This window comes from Lycorma delicatula, chromosome 6, assembly GCF_047948215.1.
Source record: "Lycorma delicatula isolate Av1 chromosome 6, ASM4794821v1, whole genome shotgun sequence".
NCBI classification, from domain to species: Eukaryota; Metazoa; Arthropoda; class Insecta; order Hemiptera; family Fulgoridae; genus Lycorma; species Lycorma delicatula.
Genome location: NC_134460.1, coordinates 31,026,862 through 31,050,364, shown reverse-complemented (window position 1 = coordinate 31,050,364; position 23,503 = coordinate 31,026,862). Strand labels below are relative to the sequence as shown.

The 23,503-nt window shown below is 27.7% G+C and overlaps 1 protein-coding gene across 1 annotated transcript in view; it reads left to right on the top strand.

The window, feature by feature from the left end:
- The window catches only part of LOC142326490 (netrin-1-like), a 220,660-nt gene extending 202,797 nt beyond the window's left edge, over nt 1-17,863 (top strand). The window contains exons 4-6 of the mRNA XM_075369070.1: nt 5,167-5,235; nt 13,040-13,214; nt 17,569-17,863. Coding sequence (XP_075225185.1) covers nt 5,167-5,235; nt 13,040-13,214; nt 17,569-17,722 — 398 coding nt within the window. The 3' untranslated portion in view covers nt 17,723-17,863. The remainder of the gene's footprint in view (nt 1-5,166; nt 5,236-13,039; nt 13,215-17,568) is intronic.
- Nucleotides 17,864-23,503: the final 5,640 nt, after the last annotated feature.

Below are 23,503 nucleotides of genomic sequence, written 5' to 3'. Positions count from 1 at the left end.
TTCCCGGCATTCTTTTGATGTAGAGAAAGGAAATACGGATCCTTCTTGAGTTGTTGTTGTTGTGTATGGAGTCCTAGGGCACAAGCGTAAGCTAAATATTCTTCTGTCGGCTTTTTCAACCCAGCAGGGTGTTGTTTCTAACAAAGCTGAGATTTAAAAAATTCTATTGAATGATTTATTACCAGATGATGTTGTGACTATTGAAACTTCATGTCATCTGTGAGTCAGAAAGGAAGTTACTGCTTTTTGCTTTGATGTTTTATCTGTGGAAATTACAGAGGCAAAGGTACATTACGTTAGGTAATCTGCAGTTCTGGTAATTATAAAGCCCTGAGTTTCAATGGAATCATGGTGGAGCTCCTGTCTGTTCTGTCAGAATTGGGGTTGTTACTTTGACTAGAATTTTAATAGGATAATCTTTGCTGGCTATTTACTTGTTTGCTGGTGAAAAGGTGTTCTTAAATTGTTGTTTAAAAGTAGTGACAAGGACCCCACTGTGAGCTCTAATGGGGTCCTTAATGTGGGTCCTTAATGGCCTATAGGCCATTAATGTTCCTGCCAGTTATTGGAAAGGGTTTTTAGAATTTTTGTATCTTCGTATTACTGATAGATTGAATTCTAAAACATTGTTGATGGATGATCAGCATGGTTTTCGCCCAGGCAGGAGTAAGAAGGATGCTATTGTTAAGGTTATGAACATTGTTTCTTCTAGTGAATAGAATGTCTTAGGTATACTTTTGGATTATCACAGGGGCTTTTAATAATTTGTGGTGGCCCTCTGCCTATTCCAATTGCAGAAGCATAATTATACGCAGAATGAGCTAGCTGAATGTGTCTTATAGTTATTTCAGCAATTCAGGACATTGTTCTTCAAAATGGCATCTCAAATGTAGGAAAAACGCTACCTAAAGGTTGTCTGCAGGATAGTGTTTTATATGACCCCTGCTCTGGATTGTTGAATTCAATTCTTTGATGTGGTTAAGGGTACCCAGTGGATGCTGTGTTGTCAAGTATGTGGTTGATGGGCTTTTGCTGGTTAAAAGAGATTCGAGGAAGAGATTGAATTCAGGGTAGTCAAGGTACTACCCTGAAGGTAAGGTAAGGTAAGGAATTCAGGGGTACTCCATTTCTGGAGTTTGCAACATAAGTTAGCATTTAGCCCAGACAAAACAACAATGATATTGCTCAAGGGCAGACTAGCTTTTACACGACGACCTCATGTATCAATGGCAGATCATCAAATTAGGTATGTCTCATTGCAGATGTATCTCTGTCTTATCCTTGATGAGAATCTTCAGAGCATGAGATTCAAGGAGCACTTTCAGTGTGCTCCCAGAAAGTCTTGTTCTGTTTTCTTCGGTGTTCGGAGAGCAGTTCACCCTGATTGGAGGCTTAATTTCAGAACCATGCATATCCTAGGGTATAAGAGTGTATGCAAAGCTATAATGCTGTATGTTGCACCTGTCTGGGCTCACCAAAGGAGATAAAGATGGTATAGGAATATTTTATTGAGACCCCAGCATCTCCTACAGTTATCTACAGGTGCTATGGGTGTTTATGGGACTATATTGGTGACTACGAGACTTTCTCACAAGAGGTGGTCCTTGTTTCTCATATTAAGCCCATTGATATTCTTGTGACTGAGCGCCAATTTTGATGCTAAGAAGGTAAGTCAGCTTGCATCTAGGCACATAAAAGACAACCAAGGTTTCCATTTATGGTAGGTCAGGTAGACTGAATCATCTGAAGGGTGTTACATGCATCATATTTTTCCTACCAGTATCCAGGTAGTTAGGTGGATCTCCCCCAATTAGCATATTACACAATTTCTTTCTTGACATGGTGGTCTTCGAGACAGGTTGGCCAGATTTGGTTTGACTAATTCAGGCTTGTAACCAGAGTAGAGCCACTGATGATGTGCACCATATCTTATATGTCTGCTCCAGGTATGAAGTTGAACATACCAAAATAGTTAGAGAGCTTACGAGGATCAATTCTGGTTTTGATCTGCAAATTAATTGGAAAACCGAAAAAAAAAATTGGAACATAGTCTGCACCTTCCTTAGATTCCTGTGGCTTCCTTAAATTCTTAGCTCTGTGGAGGATGGTTGAAGGGGTTTGATGCTGTTATAAATGTATAGGTAAAATAGCAACTCAGGTTAATAGGGGTCTGCCTGGGTGCTTACTTCTCCAAGATGGATGTTTTGGCATCGTGTCCCGATTAGCTGAGATATTCACTGTTAGGATGAGAATGGATATGTGGAGAAATCTGTGATGGTGGTGCAGTGTGGGAAGGTGTTGGATTGATATCGCTTCCAAAAGCAGACCAGAGCAGAGAGAGATAGGGTATGTTTTCATTAGAAGCTTCTTAAATTTGTGAACCTGTTTCTTGATTTTTAAATAAATCAAGAGGACTTGAGTAAATTGAATTGTAGGACAAAATTGTTGTTGCAATTAACACTTGTTTTGTTGGTATGAGGCATAATTTAATTGAAGTTAGATACAGGAAGAGTTTTTGTATGAACCTTCGGTGTTAGAGGAAGGCGTGGAAATCACACTTCCACAAATTGGTTAATTTGATAGTTGAGGTTGTAAGTTATGGTTGTGGTTGGAGGAAGCCATATGAAAATATATAAGTTGTGCGTGTACACTGATGGAAATGTCTGCCGATACATTTGCATTGATGGCACCCTGACATTGGCCAAACTGATGAATGTGATGTGTTATCTGGTTGAGAGGGTTTAAAAATGACCTCTGGTAAAGCTGCTCAGGCCTAGGAACGGAGGGGGTGGTGTTATGGCCAGGATCATCACAAGGTGGATGGGTGTCTTCCCCTACAGGAATCAGGATGCTCCAGATTCTGCAGTTTTGTGAATGTCATCTTCTTGCTGACATTACAATTTTGACTTATCACTAATGATATCATTTCCTGGGAATGTTATGATATTACATTTCTGCTTAGAATTAATAACAAGTCACTTCAACTTTGTCAGAAATTTTTCCTCTAAATTCTTAAGAATGTATGTTATATGATTCTATCTAGATTGTTTTTTTTTTGGCAAAAATTATTCCCTTTGCTTAATGTAAATTATGGTAATCTAAAGTAATGAGTTCAGTTAGAAAATCCTTTCCAAATAAATCTGTATAATTTTGTTATATTTATTTTCTTTATTTCACATTTTCTCTGAGTGTAATAACACTTTTTGTGCAATAGACCACAGGTCAGGTGTATCATACATGTCAGGCAGCAAAGGGATTTTTTTAGAAATATTCATATTCGTGTACAATTTGTGTGTTAGTATTTTCCTTTTTATTTTTATCATTATAATACATTTTCTGTTTTCCCAGCTGTATTATATAACAAAGAAAAAATATTGCTACTAGTTACTGCTTTTAATTTTCCCAAAGTAGAAAAAAATCTTCACTGTAAATTTTTTATATATAAATATGGATTTGATACTAGCACATTTTTTTACTTTATTTGTCATTAATATTTTAACCAACAGCCATTCATTTTGGAATTGTAACTTAAATATTTTAGGGATTGTTTACATCAATTCTTTCAAAAAAATTTTCATTTTGTAAGGAATGTATATGTATTGAGGGAGTGCTGTATCTTAAAGATAAATGCTATAATTTTACTCATTCATGTACTTAATATTTCACTATAAATTATTTTAAATCATTACTGATTAAAAGAATATTATTGTACCATATTTAAAAAAAACTCCCAAAAAACCTAACCCTTAAATTTGGAGTTTGTTCAGGTTATTTATTACTACTTCATTTCAATGTATTATGGTTTGTCACCAAATTATTTTTCCTTTAAAATAGAATAAGCTACAAAATTATTGTGCAAAATAGTTTTCATCCATATTAAAGGTATTGGGTAAAATAACCCTTATCTGTAAATTTATTTACATATTTTTTTGTTGTAAATCTGTGTGGAAATAGTTTATAACTTTTATCATAGGTTTAGAGGGTAAATTTTTGCTTAAAATGAGCAAAGTATTATAATGAGAAATGTTTTAAACAGTAATGAATAATGTAATCAATAATGTAATTCAGAAATGTTTTAACTATTTTTTATGAATATAGACTTAGAATTAGAATTCATGTCTTATTGAAAAAGATATCAAGTTTGAGGTAAATGTAAATTGAATAGAGAAGTGAATAACATACACATTTAGATTTTCTAATTAATCGTTGATTCATATGTATTTAATTATATAGGTAATTTAAATTTATACCATTTAATCCAAACATCCAAAATGCAATTTTCTTACAAATGATACCTTTAAGGTATTGATTAATAATGTATCATTAAATCCAATCTGAAATTAAGCTTGTATACCAGATTACATTAATCTCCTAATAAACGTAGGTAGGTGACACCTATAACAGACCCACCGGGTTGGTCTAGTGGTGAATGTGTCTTCCCATATCACCTGATTTGGAAGTCGAGAGTTCCAGCGTTCAAGTCCTAGTAAAGCCAGTTATTTTTGCACAGATTTGAATACTAGATTGTGGATACCTGTGTTTTTTGGTGGTTGGGTTTCAATTAACCCCACACATCTCAGGAATGGTCGAACTGACAATGTACAAGACTACACTTCATCTTCACTCATACATATCATCCTCATTCATCCTCTGAAGTATTATCTGAACGGTAGTTACCGGAGGCTAAACAGAAAAAACAAGGTGACACCTATAACAAAAAAAAATGTGTATGTTTAAACAGTTGACTCAGTAATCATGAATTTTTTTTTGTTGTCAGTCATTTGACTGGTTTGATGCAGCTCTCCAAGATTCCCTATCTAGTGCTAGTCGTTTCATTTCAGTATATCCCCCACATCCTACATCCCTAACAATTTGTTTTACATATTCCAAATGTGCAGGCAACGTGCCTGCACAATTTTTTCCTTCTACCTGTCCCTCCAATATTAAAGCAACTATTCTAGGATGCCTTAATATGTGGCCTATAAGTATGTCTCTTCTTTTAACTATATTTTTCCAAATGCTTCTTTCTTCATCAATTTGCCACAACACCTCTTCATTTATCCACCCATCTGATTTTTAACATTCTCCTGTAGCATGAATATCATAATCATGAATATTTTATCTTTTTGTTTTAATGTTTCATTTTAAGTATTATCTTCTTTACAGATCAGTGTGGAAAATGCAGAGCAGGAACGAAGAGGCTCAATTTGAACAAATTTTGCAAGAGAGATTATGGTATGTATACAGTTTATAGACTTTGTTTAAGTTGACTTATTCAAATTATTAATGTGCAAAAATTATGTGTCATTTACTGCAATGTATGTAAATCTGTTGTTATTTTTGCCTATTATGATTGACAGTGAATCTAATGTATCCTTTTTTGTTTAATAATAGATCCAAACTAAATTATTTATTAAATATCTTAAAACAATCATCAATCTTTTTTTATGTAGGAGTTTTGGTTATTTAAACTAATTCATGTCTATAAAACAACAGACTATCTTCAATATATTAAGTACATCATCTTATCGTATCAAAGCAACACCAAACTATGTGAAAAATTACCAAGATACATAACGAAATACATCAAATAATAAATAAAATAATCAGTTAATCAGATTAATAATTTTACTTGATTTAACGATTACAAAAGCAATTAATGAAAGTTTTCTTTCAAATGTATGGAAACAAACCAGTAACATACATAAATGAAAGATTCAGTAAAAATAGCTGACAGATTTAAAAGAGCTGAATGGTATATAGCCTTCAGAAAAAACTACATGAACCATTGCACACTAAACACAATCACCAAACACACCCAGTGCCCCTTAAATATATTAACAGAACTGCTCTTACTGCACATTGTTCTGAACTGAATAAATGGGACATGACTTCAAAGATACAATAAATACTTAAAAACACTTCACAGCAACATAGAGTCAATGTTTGCCCACCACCACATATTTGCAAACCTCAAATCTACTAGCATTAACCTTAACCTACATATACAAAAAAATGTACTACATCTCAACACACATGAATATTTTAAAATTAAATAAGTATACAAAAAAAAAAAAAAACATGTCGCTAGTATTCTTAGTGGATAAACATAATTTGTACCTAATACACATTTTGGCCATTTTCTAAATATGAGACATTAAATCAAGGAAACCATCAGTAATTACATCAACACAGTGACTTTTGTTTTTTGTACTGAACACTTAATTTCAAAACCAGCCATCACACCATTCCCTCTTTTTGGGTTGTAAAGTTCAATTTATTCAACTTTGTTTTCTATTCTTTCTTAATTTCAATACGAAACAAATTTACTTATTTCTATTTATTTGTTTATTAAAAAAAAAATAAAATTTAAAAATAAAAATTTTACAAGTATAAATGATAATAATTTATCTAAAGTAAGAGGTACTTTTTTTAATAATTAATTTTTTTTTCTGTGTATTATTATTTTTATAACAGAGTAATAATCTTTTTATAGAGTAATCTCTTTACTTTTTGACTGAGGAAAAAAAAATGTCTATTTTCACTTTATTTATCAGTTTTAAACATTAAAAAAATTAATTTTAATGTTTAAGTTGTAATTTATATTTTGTAATAATATCCCAGATTATATGAAACGTAGATAAGTGAAATTCTTACTATGTTCATTAGTTCACCTACTTTAGTATTCCTTTCATTAATATTCTAAAACAGTAATTCCCTTATTTATTCAATAATGCATTAAATGCCAATAATGAAATACATAATTTTAAGTAGTACTGTAAATTCATAATTCATGAATATATAGAGTATTTGTATTGTGCAAATATGTTACTATATTACACAAGTTGTACTAGTATATATTAAGAATATATTTCATTACCTGACATCACTGTGAAAAACAGCAGCACCAGTCACTGAAGAAAAGCATAAAAAATGGTTGAAAGCATATGACATGAGTGTTAAAAAGTTAAACTTAATAAATCTAAATATTAGTATTCTTTCAACTTTTTTAATTATTAAAAAAGTTGACAAAGTTACAAAACTTCCCCGGCGAGGCCAGCTACCAAGGACTTCATCTTTGGCAGTCTACTACTTAAAAAGCAAAATTTTTAACAAGCATAAGTGCTTGTTAAAAATTTACACAAGTAAACTGCTTTTTTAACAAGCATAAGTGCTTGTTAAAAATTTACCACAATGTAAAAATTTACCTGAATTCACCACAATGAGTTATTAAAGCTAAGGCTTTAATAACTCATTGTGGTAAAGCTAAGGCTTTAATAACTCATTGTGGTGAATTCAGTTTGATATACTTTCAATAGTTATATAATTTAATTGTCTAATAATCGTTATTTAACAGGTTGACTGCCAAGGGCTGAAAAAAGTTCTTGCCATATCAAAATTGAGAGATAAATCTATCTCTCACAAAAAGTTGCCACATATATTATTGAGAGATAAATTTGTCTCCCATAACAGAGTGGTTTGTAAAAACTGGGAGCTAATTCTATTACTCAATGTTAGTAACAAATAATACATCATATAATAGGAAAAAACCTACAGATTTTGAAAATGTTCTAAGCATTTTTATAGCACGTTTTTAACAAAAATAAATAAATCATACAATTTTTGTTTCGTAGCTAAAAATATCATTAGTGCTTTATTATATTTTTGCATTCATACAACATGTTTCATAATTTTTATTTGTACAGTTGGCATAACATTTTTCCAATTATTTCTCTTGTATGGTTAAACTATTATTATGTTTTTGATCACATGTTTTTATTTTGTGATTGTGCAGTACTTTTATTAAATTTATTGTGAATTGTATCTAAGTAAAATTATGTAAGATTTGATTTTATACAATCAGTGAATTTACTTATTATATTACAAAATTTCATTTGAACTTAAGTGTTTAGTTGAGTGTTAGGGTTAGTTTGGTATTTTCAAATAAATAGTCATGAAACTTAAAAAAAATATGGAAGAGGACCAAATTAGAAATTACCTAAATGAGTCATCCTCATAATTAAATAGGTTTGAAAGTGATAGCAAGTTTGAAACTTATAATGAGAGTATTTTTGGACCAGACAGTGACTATGTTCCTGAGTAGATTTATATTTGACTGAATTTGAGGAAAATGTAGGAATTAATTCTTGTGATTTACACCAAGAATTTGAAGAGAATGAAGGTCATTAATTAAGCCATAATTCTTATGACTTAAACCCAAAAGTTGAGGATGTAAAAATGGTAGATGTAAGGCAACCACTAGAAGAAAGTGATGCTAACAATATCCATAACAATAATATTTGGGGGCTTGTAGAAGATTCAGATCATCTGAATCAAATTCCTTTTATCTCTTAAAATTGTGGTAAATCCAGGTTTGATTGTTTTTTGATCGAATGTGCCCCAATTGAATTTTGGAATTTATTTTTGAGTGATGACGTTATTGATACACTTGTCATTGAAATAAACCGTTATGCAGCACAGACAACTGCATATAGTCCTGATGCTCCTTCTAATGCTAGAATCAAAGAATGAGTGGACACAGACTGTGATGAAATGTTAAAATTCCTGTGTATTCACAGGAATTTTAACATAGGTCTATGTTAAATTTTTACATAAATTTTATACATAGGTCTATGTCAGTTGCCATCAATAGTCGATTGCTGGCAAAAAAATTACTTGTATTGTAGTCCTGTAGCCAATAAAATGAGTCAAAATCATTTTCAGTTATTATTAAGTTTGTTTCACTGTTCTATTAATGAGGAGGCCCCACCAAATCAGAAATTGCATAAAGTAAAAGGAATAATTGATAAGTTAGTTAATTTTAGAAATGTGTGTTAATCCAGATAAGAATATCTGTATAGATGGAGCATGATTCCATTCTTGGGTCGCATTTTTTTCCACCAGTACTGAAGGGAAGAAGGCACAAGTATGGGATAAAAGTATTCAAATTATGCGGAAAAGATTGCTACACATTATTTTTTTGAGTTTGAGTTTTTTGAGTTTGAGTGGTAAAGTAGATAGAGCAAGGTTTCAGGGACAGATATCTAACAAATAATGATGGAATTAGCAGAACCATATTTGGACAGTGGAAGAACGTTATGTTGTGATAATTGGTACACGAGTGTGGATTTGGCTGTCACACTACTTAACAGAGCCACACATTTAGTTGGCACTCTTAGAAAGAATAGAAAATTAAATCCTGAAACTGTAACCAACCCTAAATTGCAGGTAGGTGAGCTGATCGCACAAAAAATTGTGATAATGTAGTTGTTTTAAAGTGGAAAACTCAGAGAGATGTGCTAATGCTTTCCACTAAACATACTGATGAAACATATACCATGATTAGACGAGTTAAAGAAATTAGGAAACCAGCCATGGTTGTGGATTATAACAAAATCGTAAATTGACTTTATTTGTTGACTTTTCTAACCCAATGGGATCATATAGCTCACTGCTTCACAGATGACTAAAGTGGTCCAATAAGTCATATTTGAAATTCTGCTAAATACTCCAGTTGTCAATGCTATAAGCATTTATAAAACTATGACCAGAAAGAATATAACCATAACTGAATTTAGAGAGGAGTTGGTGAGGGGAATGTTTATTGGCTGGAAAACACTTATTGACAACCCACAGATGAAATACATTATTATAAAAACTTACAAACCAGATAATATAAAATTTGTTACAAAAAATATGTAACATCAATCGATTAACAGCACAGCGCAAGACCAGGCAAGTCAAAACAAGATCTAAAGCATGTGGAATAAACATGTGCATGACATGTTTTACACAGTCATGTATCTAAGCCAAAAAGTGCAATATAAAAACTTTATTTTGTAATTGTATAATATTTGTTTGAACACTCTTCAGTATAGTAGTTCAATATTTTATTTAACGTTAGTCAGCTGAAATAATAATATAGTAAAAATTATAATTGAAAAAACTTCTTAGTGGTAAACTGAAATGTGAGACTAAAACAAAATGTTTGTCTTAATAAAACCTGAAATAATGAAGTGAATAAAAGAACATTCTTAGTATTAACAACTTGAAAAATAATAGACAAACTGAATATTTATGAAGAAAAAAAACTGTGTTCTGGTAAGTCAGCATATTCTTTTATAATGTTGATAATTTATTGCATGTTTTGGACTTTAGGTATTGTTTGAGGTAAGAAAGCTCTTTCACGGCAAAGGTGATCACTAGTGCCACAAGAGATATGTTTATCTCAGCGATTTTTAGGTCAAAAAAATTATAATATATGGCGAAAATCAATTTTTCAGTAAATAACTGCTTAATATTTCAACAAAAAATATCTAAAAAATATTTTGACACCTTGTGTACTTTACCAGCTGATTTGTTAAGAATAATTAGGGTGAGAGATAAAAATAGCTCTCATGGCACTCAACCTGTTAATTATAATTATATAGTTTTAAGTTTATGGAATCTCATTGCTTGCTGATTTTCTTAAAAAGTATGTTAATTGATTTTATTGGCTTTAAATAAGCAGTAATGGGGCCATTACTGCAATGAATAATGGGACCACAAATGTTATTGTAATGGGACCACAAATATTCTATTAAATTAAGATTTGGATTTGTGGTTGCCAGTCTAAAATACTAAATTCCTGATCATTGAGCCAATTCACAACTGATTTCACTGTTTGCTTTTATTCAGTTGAAAAATGATATCAGTTTTCCTAGTGGTGTATTAACATTATACGATATTTTATTTTTAAAATTAATAAACATACAACTTGAATCATAATCTCATTGATGAAGTCTTTAGACTTATTCTTACAGTCCACTGACTGAGTGCTTCTTTTTTTTTCAATTTTATTTATTTCCCTATAGAATGATGCTTCATTTATTATTAGTAGGCAAGCAATATTTATTTAACTTGAGACGATAATTTACTCTTTCATCCACATTTGGGTTTTTGAATGTTTCTACCATATTTTTATTATGTTTTTTAATTTTTTAAATGGTCAGTTGAGATTCATTACATTTTTTACTAATATCGTTGTCGACTTATCATTTCACATACAATTTCCTTATTAATTGGACTTTTCCTTTTTTTTTTGTTTTCTTCAAATGCAAATTTAAGACTAATAAATCTCAGCTGATAACCAAGATTCTGTTCTTCGGAAATTTATTCAATTGAGATTTCATGTTTTTCTGAAAGGGAAGAGTAGTAGTTTATTTACTAACTACATTGATTTTTAAAGATATGTCTAAAATTAGTAAAAGGTTACTATTGTATTAAAACCTTTATTTTGATTACAAATATCAATCAATGTCTTGAAATGATAATTCATAGATAATAAATGATATAAAAAAGTTAGGCAAAAAGAGTTAAAGAAAAATTATACTTTTGGATAAAAGTATAATTTTCTTTTAACAATTTTTAATATACCAGGCAGTAACAGTAATGGTCATGATACTTTAAAATACTTCTGTTGGATTTTCAGCAGGAGTACGTATATCTTTTTCATTTATCTCCATATCAAAAAACTTATAGAAGTTCAATTTAAGAAGGTAATACTTTATTAAGAGGTACAATAAAAAAATAAAAAAAAACATTCAAAACTCCTTAGAAGAAAGTAGAAAAAGGTTTTCAAGTGTTAAAAAACTAGAATCCAATAAAACTACACAGCAATTTGTTCTTAACTAAAATCAAGAAAAAAGTTTGCTATTAAAACATCAAGAGGAACTAAAAAAAAAAACCAAGTCTAAAACTTTATAGAACAAAGAAAACACCTGATAGATATATAATACAAAAAAGAATTTATAATTAAAGATAATTTAAACTAAAGTAAAATAAAATAAAAACAGAAATGGTAGAACCCTAACATGGGGAAGAGCCCCATTCTGAAAATATCATATTTTTTGACATTCATTATTTAATAATCTAAAAATTTATTTAAAAAGTTAAATGAGATTGAATACTATTTATGTTTTGCAAAATGATTTGTACTAAAAAAATTAGTTTATTTTAATAAAATGTTTAAAAAAAAATCAATGTCTTTTTTATTTATATTATAAATACTAAACTTATTTATGCCATAATAATTTATACAAAATTCCATAACCTACTTCTACTACTTTTTCTATTTAGCCTCTGGAACCATTGTAAGGTATTATTTTAAAGAATGATATGCATAAATGTAAATGAAGTGTATTCTTGTACAATCTCAGGTAGACTATTCCTGAAACATGTTGAACCCCAACCACCAAAGAACATCAGTATCCATGATCTATTATTCAAATGTATATAAAGGTACCTGCCTTTATGAGGATTTTAACCTTAGAATACTCGACTTTGAAAATAAGCTGATTTGCAATGATGAGTTCATCAATAGACCAAAATTCCATAACCTGCAAAAAAATAAAATGCATCGGTAAATAAGGCTAATTTAAATACAACAATAACAGCATCACAACTGAAGGGAGACAATTAATGCACTGTTTCTCAGAGATATGAGTATGTCAATTCACTGCTTTACGGCATACACTCTTTTCTCTAAATATGATGTATGTAAAGCATCTAAAGTAAAAACAGTACTAATCAGAAGTCTAACTTGAAGTAATGATGTTGATTAGATCTTTATGAGATTGTGGTGAGATGTGCCAGTGTGTTTGACTGTTGAAAAAGCAAGCAGGAAACACTTCATTTCATAATCTCCTTAGCAAGCCTAGCATGGGATGTACATTACTGGTAATTTAATACCATTTTTACAAGTGACTTAGTCTTGGGTAAGATTGTCTATAATAATTGTGGCTATGGCATCTAACATACACAATAAACAGTAGATTATTTTACTTATTTAATTTTTAAACATATGACAAATTTTATACATAAAAGTACTCAAATTACATTGCCAGTCAAAGATTAACATACTTTAGAAGAACACCACTTTGCTGTGCAGATAACTCTTCTGAGATTCATTTGTCAGTATGTAATATATTCATACGAATTAATTTTAATAGGATACAATGTTTTTTTCATAAGTTTATGTTTTTTTTTTTGTTTTTTTTAGCAATCCTTGGAAAAGTGCTGGAGAGAGAAATAGTTGAGGACTGGGTGAGATTCTCAATGTCAATTCAGTCTGTCTATAAGAGAGCACCAGAATCTCGATTACGCCGTGGTAATATACACGTCTGGGTTCACAGTAAAGACCTCGCCTGCAAGTGTCCGAAGATAAAATCTAACAAGTATGTATAATTACATTTATGAGCACTTTGTTGAGATATTTTAAGACTTAAAAACTCCATGATAATTTTTTTTTTTTTTTAAATCCAGAAAATAAAACTTATGAAAATATTTATACAAAGTATAGATTTGTTTATAATATTAGATAAAAATTAATAATATTTATTCATTAATAAACAAGCTTTAGCATTTACTTTTAATATCATTAATATTGAAGTGTCACTATAACTGGATTTATTACTAAAAAATACTTAATCAGTATTCACAAATTAACTGTATGTGACACCTAATAATGGCAAGTAAAGGTCATGAGAAGACATGCTACATTTTTAAAGTTCTTATTTTAGAATTTTTATTTTTAAAAAGTGCTGATATTTCTTAGCACACATGAAAATAGAAAGTCTATGTTTAACTGGAAGTCCTTATTTATCCATAAAGTTCAGCAAGGTTGAAATTAATAAATATGATTCACACTAAAGAGTAATTCCTTGTTGTTATTTGTGGTTTAGGTTAGTTGCATTCAGTGACAGTTGCTATTCAAAAACAAAACACTATAATTAAAAATGCTTTAAAATGATTAAACATTAAATTTAATTTCAAATTAATAGAATCTTTATCTTCCAAAGACCTTTCAAAGCTAATTATTAACTTCTTCAATAAAATATGTGGTAGCAATATGTGTTACCAATCTTATACATTTTTTGAAACCCTTTAGTATTGGATTGAATAGTATATTGGATGTGTAAATCCAGTCTGATTGTACTAAATATCATACTGAATTCTCATTCAGCCACAAATATAGGATATGTATACAGGCAAATTTTTCAGATCACCACAGAAATGGGGTGCATGCATCCCACACACACACACACACACACACACACACACACACACACACACACACACACACACACACACACACACCATGCAAGTTCTATACATATTTGGTAAAAATCAAAATCTCAACACACTAATAATATGGTTTTTTCAAACACAATAAATCTGACAAAAAAAGCCATATTAAAAATGCCAATACAACAAGAAAGAATGTACCACATACAGGGGATTTCCTAGCCTTTTTATAATAAGCGTAATTAATAGGCACCTGGAATATTGCCTTGTTAAAGTACAATTTTAAATGATAGGCTTGACAAGGAAGAAAGTAGTGTTATCATTACGACAATAATTCAGATCCTTCATGCTTCTTTTTTGGATCTCTAACTTATACTTTCAAAGAATCGGTTTATTTTTATATATAAAAGAAATATGTTACCAATTAACCTCCCTTTTCTGCCTCATTTATCATGCAATAAAATATTTTTTCAAAATTGTAATAAAAAAAGATTGTTTTATCATCATTAAATTATTACTGGAATTTTGAACAGTAACACAATTTGTTGCATATCTATGAATAGTAGAAGCAAGATATTTTATAATATCTTCATAAAAATAATCATAAAAAAATGGTAATGTAAGAAATTTAGTGATTTAACTATTGCTAGATCTGTACAAAACAGATCTAGATTACTGAATAATGCTTCAAAATTTGAGTTATCTGATTATGAATATCGCATGTTATATTCAACCAAAGTAGGGCCTTTGTTTTCTGAACTCTAAAAATAGCAGTTTTTTTATTGCAAATAAGCTTCTGAAGAATTCTTAAAGACATTCAACAAAAGTAAAATTTATTATATACACACTTTATAAAAATCTGACTATCTAACCGACACAGGTAACTAACTCAAAAGCTGTATTATTTATTCTCAGATTCGATTATGTGCTAATCTGATAGTAGTAAAGATTAACAAGAAATGAATGACTATTACATAATTAAAAATCAAATATTTACCATGGTACGAAGTAGAAAGATAGGGTACATTCTTACCCTATTTATTTTCTAGTTAATATAATTAATCATGATTCAGTAATGATTTGAAATAAAAACAAGAAAATTGTATCATGAAATTATTTGTTGTTCCAAATTTATTAAAATATCTACTGCCTATTGATCAGTGAGATAAAATAGCTGATATAAGGGTTCCATTAATGATCCTATGCACCTAAGGCTCAAGCAATCGTACTTGTGGGAACAGTACTGCTGAAACAGGGGCAACAAACTTACTTTCATAGCCAAATATTTTTGTTGTTATTAAGATAATAATTATTATATTTTCCGCTAAGAACAATATGATTTCTATGTTAGTATTGTTTACCATTCTTAGTTTCATTATTTTATTATATGTTGCCACGTTTCAGAATAACTCCATTGTCAAAATATATTGTACTTCTTGTTTATTTGTTATTAACGATTATACTTAGGTTATACAAGTACAACAAATAAATAAGAAGAAGGCTAGATAAGGCATGACGTCAAATAAAAGGAGGGGCCTAGACTAAGCGTTATATAAAATTTAACAGAAATTTAAAAGTACCAGTACAAGTTTTGACTGTGGAGATTCTGAAATGTGTCAACATATAATAAAAGAATGAAGCTAAGAAATATTTTTCTTTGTATTCATCAAGGACTTAACATGCTTTTGTGGTCCCAGAACTATTTATTGCTATTTTTTAATATTTATAAGGAAACTAATTGCTCATTTCTTTTTTATAAAAATTTAATTCATGTCATTAGAATTAGCTTTATTTGTGCAGATAAAATAAGCTTATGTTTGCTTTTGTCTATTCAGTATTTATGCAATAAATTTTAGTAGGAAATTTATATTATAATTATCAGTTTGAATTAGAATTTTACTTATACATACAAATATGTAAAACCTGTCAATGAAGCAAATAAGACACAAATTAAAATTTCTATTAAATTGAACACTTTTATTTATATTATCAAATGTCCTATTGTATTAATTACACCAACCATCTGACCGCTTCATTAAAACAATTTTTATTGGTATCTATTATACTGTATTCATTCAGCAATTTTTTAAGAGTATTTAAAGAGTCATCTTTAGAAGTTTAACTTAATTTGTTGGAGAGAGAAGAATCATAGTGGCTTTATAAACATATTTTTAATTTTTATATAGTAGTACCTAGATACAATGCATACTGATGTGAAATAGTTCTTACATGAGATACATTCATAAAAACACTATTTTATAACTAAATTTTTGTAATCAGTTTATTATGTTAGGAATATTTTAGGTCGGATATCTAAACGTAATATTTGCACAGTTTATTTATTTAAAATTCATTTTTATTTATTTAAATCATAATTTATTTATGCAAAATAGTTCAGTTGCTTTTATAAAAGGTGAATTTATACCTTTTATATAAGCATAGATATAACATAATAACATATAGCATAGTAACAGTTCATGACTTTGAAAAAGTAATCACAAACAACGAAACAAAGAGAAAAATGACTATTGTAAGAATAAAAAATTAGAATATTACAAAGTAAACTTGTGAGTTCAAATGATTATTTTGTGAATTAGAATTTTAATTCACCTTTAAAAAAAGGAGATTCTCATTTCAAACCATATTTTTGTTTCAACATATGTAGGTTTTATTCTTTGCCAACTGTACCTCCTCATTTTTATTTATAGAGGAAGCTTATATGTTAAACTTTAGTAGTTACTGAAGTTTTCTTTCAGATAGTATAGGTATAAGTTTTTTAAACAAAAATATTACATTACCTGTACAGGCAATTAAATATTTTGCATTATATTTGTTGTTCATTGGTTACTAGGATTATTAGAGAAATGATATGTTATTAATTAAATCTGATATTTATCTGACAATTACAAAGATTAAATACTCCTTACTCCAGAGATCCTTAACACTCATGTTCTTGTAATTGTCTCTGTACATCTTTTCTCTTATTTCAATCATTTTTATCAAGTAGCAGATCTCTTACCATTATATTTCTTGCAAATAACATCTTATATTGAGAATGGTTTACAACACCTATCCTTACTGTAGATAGAAATATAAGTAAAAAATCTTTTAAATAATATAAAAATGTAAAAGCTGCACTAACAAAATAATAATATTTTCATTCTTTTTTAAATTTTAACATCTTGAAGAGTTCCCAAATTAATGTTTATATTGCTTGCAAGTCATTTTTGGTTGTTTTAATCTAGTGCCAGTTTGTAAAAGTCAAATTTTAAGGATCAGTTAAAGATATTATTTTTCACTTTTTAGTGCAATATTTTTCTTTTTTTTTAGTTAATATAATTTATAAATAATTCAAATGAATTAAATGAAATCTTTTTAAGTAATAATGGGTAAGTCTGATAAAAGACTACTTCTTAACTTTTAATGTAATGTTAAAATTAATGAATACCTTAGATAGTCTGAAAGTTATATTTGAATTATTCTAAGTAATGAAAATATTTGCAGATCGTACCTTATCTTGGGTAAAGAAAAAGAAGGACAAGAAGAAGGTCCAGGACCTGGTTTGATAATGAGTCAGCGATCGATAGTAATTGAATGGAAAGAAGACTGGCATAACCGAATGCGTAGATTCCAACGCCGGTCACGTCAGTGTGAATAGATACAAAGATTTTAGTCATGTAAGCCAAAAAAAAGTAAAAAAACACAAGAAAATTGATGAAATTTTTTTTTCAATAAATATAATATATATTTATATTAATATATATATGAACAATAAATTTTAATTTTCTTTATTATTATATAAGTGTCATCATATAAAATAAATTACTTAAATATTTGTTAGCATTTGTTCTTTATTGTCAATATTATTGATGATTAATGATGGTATAATGATAAAATTGCAGTATTTATATTAATATATTGTTATTAATATTAATTTATGAATTAATTATCATTACCTTTTACAGACTGATATATAATGAAAGCTTTAACAAAAAAATTATGAAGAATTAATTATCATTGACATTTTTTCTCTGTATAAAACATTATAATTATCTTTATTTTATTTTATTTATTTTTTAAAATAAATTTATATTGTGTATTTTTTATTACCAATCGTATTTATTGTATTATATTATTTTGTCTATATAAATATAAATAATTGTAATGTACCTTGTAATATAGTTTATATTGTTTATTTGCATCAGAATATACCTCTTAAAAGAAATAATGTTAGGTTTGTCAACTTCCTAATTATACTGTTTTTTTCCTTTTATTTTAAAAATGAATGTATGATATGTAGAAATTTTGTATATTTAAAAGTTTTTTTGTTATCAGGAATTAAGCAGTCTACAGGTTTAATGATTTGAAATGTGTTAATTTTTAATATGCTTTTCTATAATATTTAAAAAGTAATCTCTTAACCACTAGCACTACAAAAGCTTCAAGAATTATTCTTTAATACTAATTTGTATTTTATTCAAATTTAATTTAATTTAATAACATACTATATATCTAGATAACATACAATGTAATGTTTTAAGTTTCAATTTAGGAGGTTTTTCTGATGATAATTTAAACCTTGATTTGATAACTAAATCAATCAATTGCAAATAATTTTCCTTTGACAGATCTTACCGATAACAGTGGCAGCTTAAAGCCAAATGGAGCCCTAGGCACTTCACAAAAAAAGGACCTCTGCACATATAATTACACTCAGGAAAAAAAAATTTTAATTCATTTTTTTAAAATAAAATTTTATTTATAATCACTGGAATTGAAATTTACCCAAAATATGAAAATAAACATAACTTTTCTAAAACACTTCAAATTTTATGGGCCCTGAAATACTTGAAAATTCAGATTGATTCTTTTTTCTACATTTCTCTTCACTGAACTTTTCGATTATATCATTAAACTCAATTTCTCTGAATATCCTATTCAATAAATAGAAAGCTCAAAAAATCTAAATGTTCTTGTCACATAGTTTTCCTTTGAACAGCATTAATTCTTGTTTTTTTTTTGAGGTAAAATTATTTAAATTAAAATAATATTATTAACGAAATTGAATAATATAATTAATTTTTTTCAGTCTGAATTTCTAAGTATTTCGGAGCCTATAAAATCTGAAAACATTCATAATTAGTTTATTTTTTATTTCTTATTTTTGATTTCCAGTTCTTAAGAGGCCCCTTATCTCTGAATTTTTATAACTAAATTTTTTGGAGATCAATTATTTTTTTTATTACTCATATAATTTTTTGAATTTCCAGATTTTACTGGAAAATAATAAAAAAAAATTTCTTTATTTTTTTAAATTATTGTATTTTTCAGAATTTTCACTCTTTGGATCCCTTAAAATATGGAGGCCCTAGGTAAATATGGAGTAGGCAGTTGCCTACTCTTCACTATTGCTTAATATACCACTGGCTAATGATGTTCACATTTTTTTGCTGATACTACTTACTGCTGATTTGTTGTAATGAACAACATTTCAATGCAGGTAATCTGATTTGCATAATAAATTTGAACAATGGATGGTTTTTTCACATTTCAATTTAATTATAAATTATTAAAATTCAATTTTTAATTATTTTGAAATAGAAATAATCCAGATCTTAAAGAGTTAAATTTTTCTTAGTTCCAAAAAAAAATGAAAAATAAAAATACACGATTCAATGCCAAACTAAAGGTAATGGTCTGAATTCCACGTTAATAAACAACCACAATCTATTTTGAAATTTTCTTCTAATAATAACCATGATTTATATAGTACATTCATTATTTTGTAAGAAGCAAAGAAAATTGTTTTTGTTCAGTGTATTAGTACTCTCAGTGTATTAGTACACGAGAGTACTAATACACTGTTTACACTAATGCACACTGTTTTAGTGTGCATTTTGTATGATCATGAAAATTTTTGAATAATCAATTTATACAATGATGTTGCAGTAGATTCCATAATGAATAAATGTCAAGTTATGAAATATTAACAAACAAAAATTGTATAAATAGGCTTACATATGATTTTTATATGTTCATTTTAACAAATTTATTTTTATTTTTTTAATGTGCATAGGTAAATAAAGTATTTTAATTAAAAAATAAGACATGCAGTCTGAGAATATAAGAGAGTGATTATGCATAAGGATGAACAGTGTTAGTTCGTTTGTTAATTGGTCTGAACCCCATCATAAAGGGGGAGTTGCATCACATACAGTTCAGTAAAGGAATGGAGGAGAGGCAAGTATTAGATGCTAGCCAGGTTGCAGTCAGAACAGATTGAGTGATGTTTTATGTAGTAGTTGCAGTGTGAACTTTTTTTATTTATTTCAACCCTATTTAATTAAGTGCACATAAATGTGTTTAAATATACTACATAATTTATTATTTTTCATGGCAGGATTAAATTACATGATTTTATATAAAATCTTGCAGATTTATCATTTTATATGAATTATTATTTTTCTAGTTTACTTGTTTGTGTAATAATTTATTACTCCATGTAATGGATATTTATATTCTTGTTTAATATTTTTTAAATAAATAATAAACAAAAAGGAAATGCTTATTACAATTATAATTTTAAGTTTACTTTTCATTTATTTTTTTTATAACAGATATTTTTCAGTAAATCATTTATTTATTTAAAGCTTATAATAATATGAAATATTTTCCAATAAATTTTATGAATATTTGTTGGTGAATGATCATGTCTAAACACATTTTGTCTGCCACAGTAAAAGTATGATGACTGAAGAGAGAAGCATAAAAATATCTGCTTAAATAAGCAATGCTATATGTACATTCAAAAAGTTTTAAAAAGTTGTTTTTGTTTAGAATATTTATTATTGGTATATAAATGACATATTATTTTTTGGGAAGTATTATTTCTCTGATTATATATTGAATGGTTTACAAACCTGGGGATGTAATAATATATAGATTGTTATTGTCAGTGAACAATAGAAGGGGAGATTTATAGTTGATTTGTAATAAAAAAATTTATATTAATTAATAGAAATACTTTTGTAGCCTAATTACATCTATTTATATCTTACCTTAAATGAGCTCAGCTAAGTTAATGATTAATAATTAAAATTTATTAATATTAATATTGCAAAATAAAGAATTTTAAACCAGTATGACTATAAACTATTAGCATTTACTAGATATGTATTTATTCACTTTTTTACACTATATATTCATACTTTCCCATGCAGTATTCAGGCATAACATTAAAACCTTATAAACATTATTTCACAACACAAAAGTGGTATTCAGTTTGTTGCTTTTCATTATATTTCCCAATCTTTCTTTTGACTAACAAGCAAGAAGCTTCCAAGGTATAAGAAGCATCAGTCTGTCACTTCCTATTAAATTAATGATGTTAATTATACAGGCCTGCCTAAATCGACTAACAAAGTGAAGGTGTCCCTTGTAAGGTTAAATATTGACTCCATTTTTGGTAATTGAGCATACCAGTGAGCAATTGTATATTCAGCTCAATGAAAACTTCAACAGGAAACCACTTGAGAGCTAATTTTCTCCTCATAAACCTGGTATAGAATGGTTAATATTTTTTTTAGGGATGACATATGACTCATGTCATAGTTACCTACCGATAACCATTATGTTAAGGCACTAAATGTTTATTCACATATAAAATATTGTTACCTTCTTTGTTTATTAATTCTTTTTATTTATGTTTTTAATAAGGTTACATTAATTTAATTTTTTTAGTCATCATTCTTATTGGAGTAATGTAAGAGTACATTTTATTCTATAAATAAATAAAAAATTATAATTTTTAAACTATTGTGATCTTAAAACTATTGTAGAAAAAATTGACAGACAATATAAAACAAGCTTTGTAAAATGCTTATTACTTTTTTAAAATTAAAAATATGAATTTGGATAGCCTCCAAATGAAAATGCCCTCCATTATAATCTGCAAGCAACTTATTAAAATTTCTTTTTAGTAAACAAGATGGGTAAAAAAATTAATAATAAATGTTGTTTTTGCTTTAGACACTGGAAGAAAATGTTATATAAATATTGTACATTAGTGATTGTCTAGTTAATTTCCAGTTAACAAATATCTAAACAGAATTATAGTGCAATTAAGTCTCTGAGTATTTTAAAATCCTGCATTGTCACAACAACAAAGAGAATAACGGACAGATTTTATTTTATACTTGTATCTTATATATGAGTAATACCACTATAAAATACAATGATTTTATACAAATTTGATTTCAAAAACATTATGCAAAACTTTTTTGAACAATTTTTTTTAACTCCTTAATAAAACATATTATCTTTCTAATCAGTGCTAGATTTTTCAAAGCAGTCAAATATTTAATATAATAATAGGGAATAGAAAAAAATATATAAAATCTTTGTATCATAATTTGTATATTAAAAAAAACCGTTTAGTAAAAGTTGGCAAGCCTATCAAGTAAGTAATATCTTCACATGAGTTAAATTAATAAAATTATGTTGTGTTAAAGTAGGTAGAAATTAATATAATTATATATATATATATATATATATATATATATATTATATAAAATTATATTATAATATTGTATATGTTTATAAAATAGTAATGTGTTGTACTATATTAAGTACAGCTTATTAATTAATATTTTAATAATGAAAATAATTAATGTTGTACTGATAGTTAATGATGATGTTATTTATAATTAATTAATTTTAAAGTGATTAATTAATTAGGTTTGATGGATGAATGAATGTTGAATGAGTGAAGTGTATGCATTCATTGTGGTGATATTTAAAATAATTGTGGGTGACATTTTACTACTTTTATGTGGTGCTGTGTTAATATTATTTTATTTATACAATATATATTAAAAATAATAAAAATAACAATGTAATTATATTATTATGCTTTTATTAGTTTTTACGTATTTATATTTATAATTATTATTATATATTAATAAAGCAACTTTTTTTCTGAATGAGTTTGAATGGGTGTGTTTCATTATTTTATGAATTTTTTTAAGTTTATGTTAAGATTTATGTATATATATTTTTTTAAATGTTTACTTAATTCTCTTTTAATTGGTTTTATTTATTATTTTATGTTATTAATATTGTTTATTTTATTTTTACATATATTTTAACATATAAATATATATTTATGTCTTGTATTTTGTCTGATGAATATCACAAAAAAAACTGAAAATACCTATTATACACTCTGACAACTCTTTTTCACAGGTTTTTTAAATTTATTATTAGTACTGTATTTTATTAATAACTGAGCTCTTGATTATTCATGTTATATTTTATTACTGGTTCATCTCCCAGAACTTTGTAAATAAAAAATAAAGAAATTATAAAACCTATTTAACTTTTTGTACATACTAATTAATTTTGTTATACTATGTAAGCTTTAATTGTTTTCATATTAAAT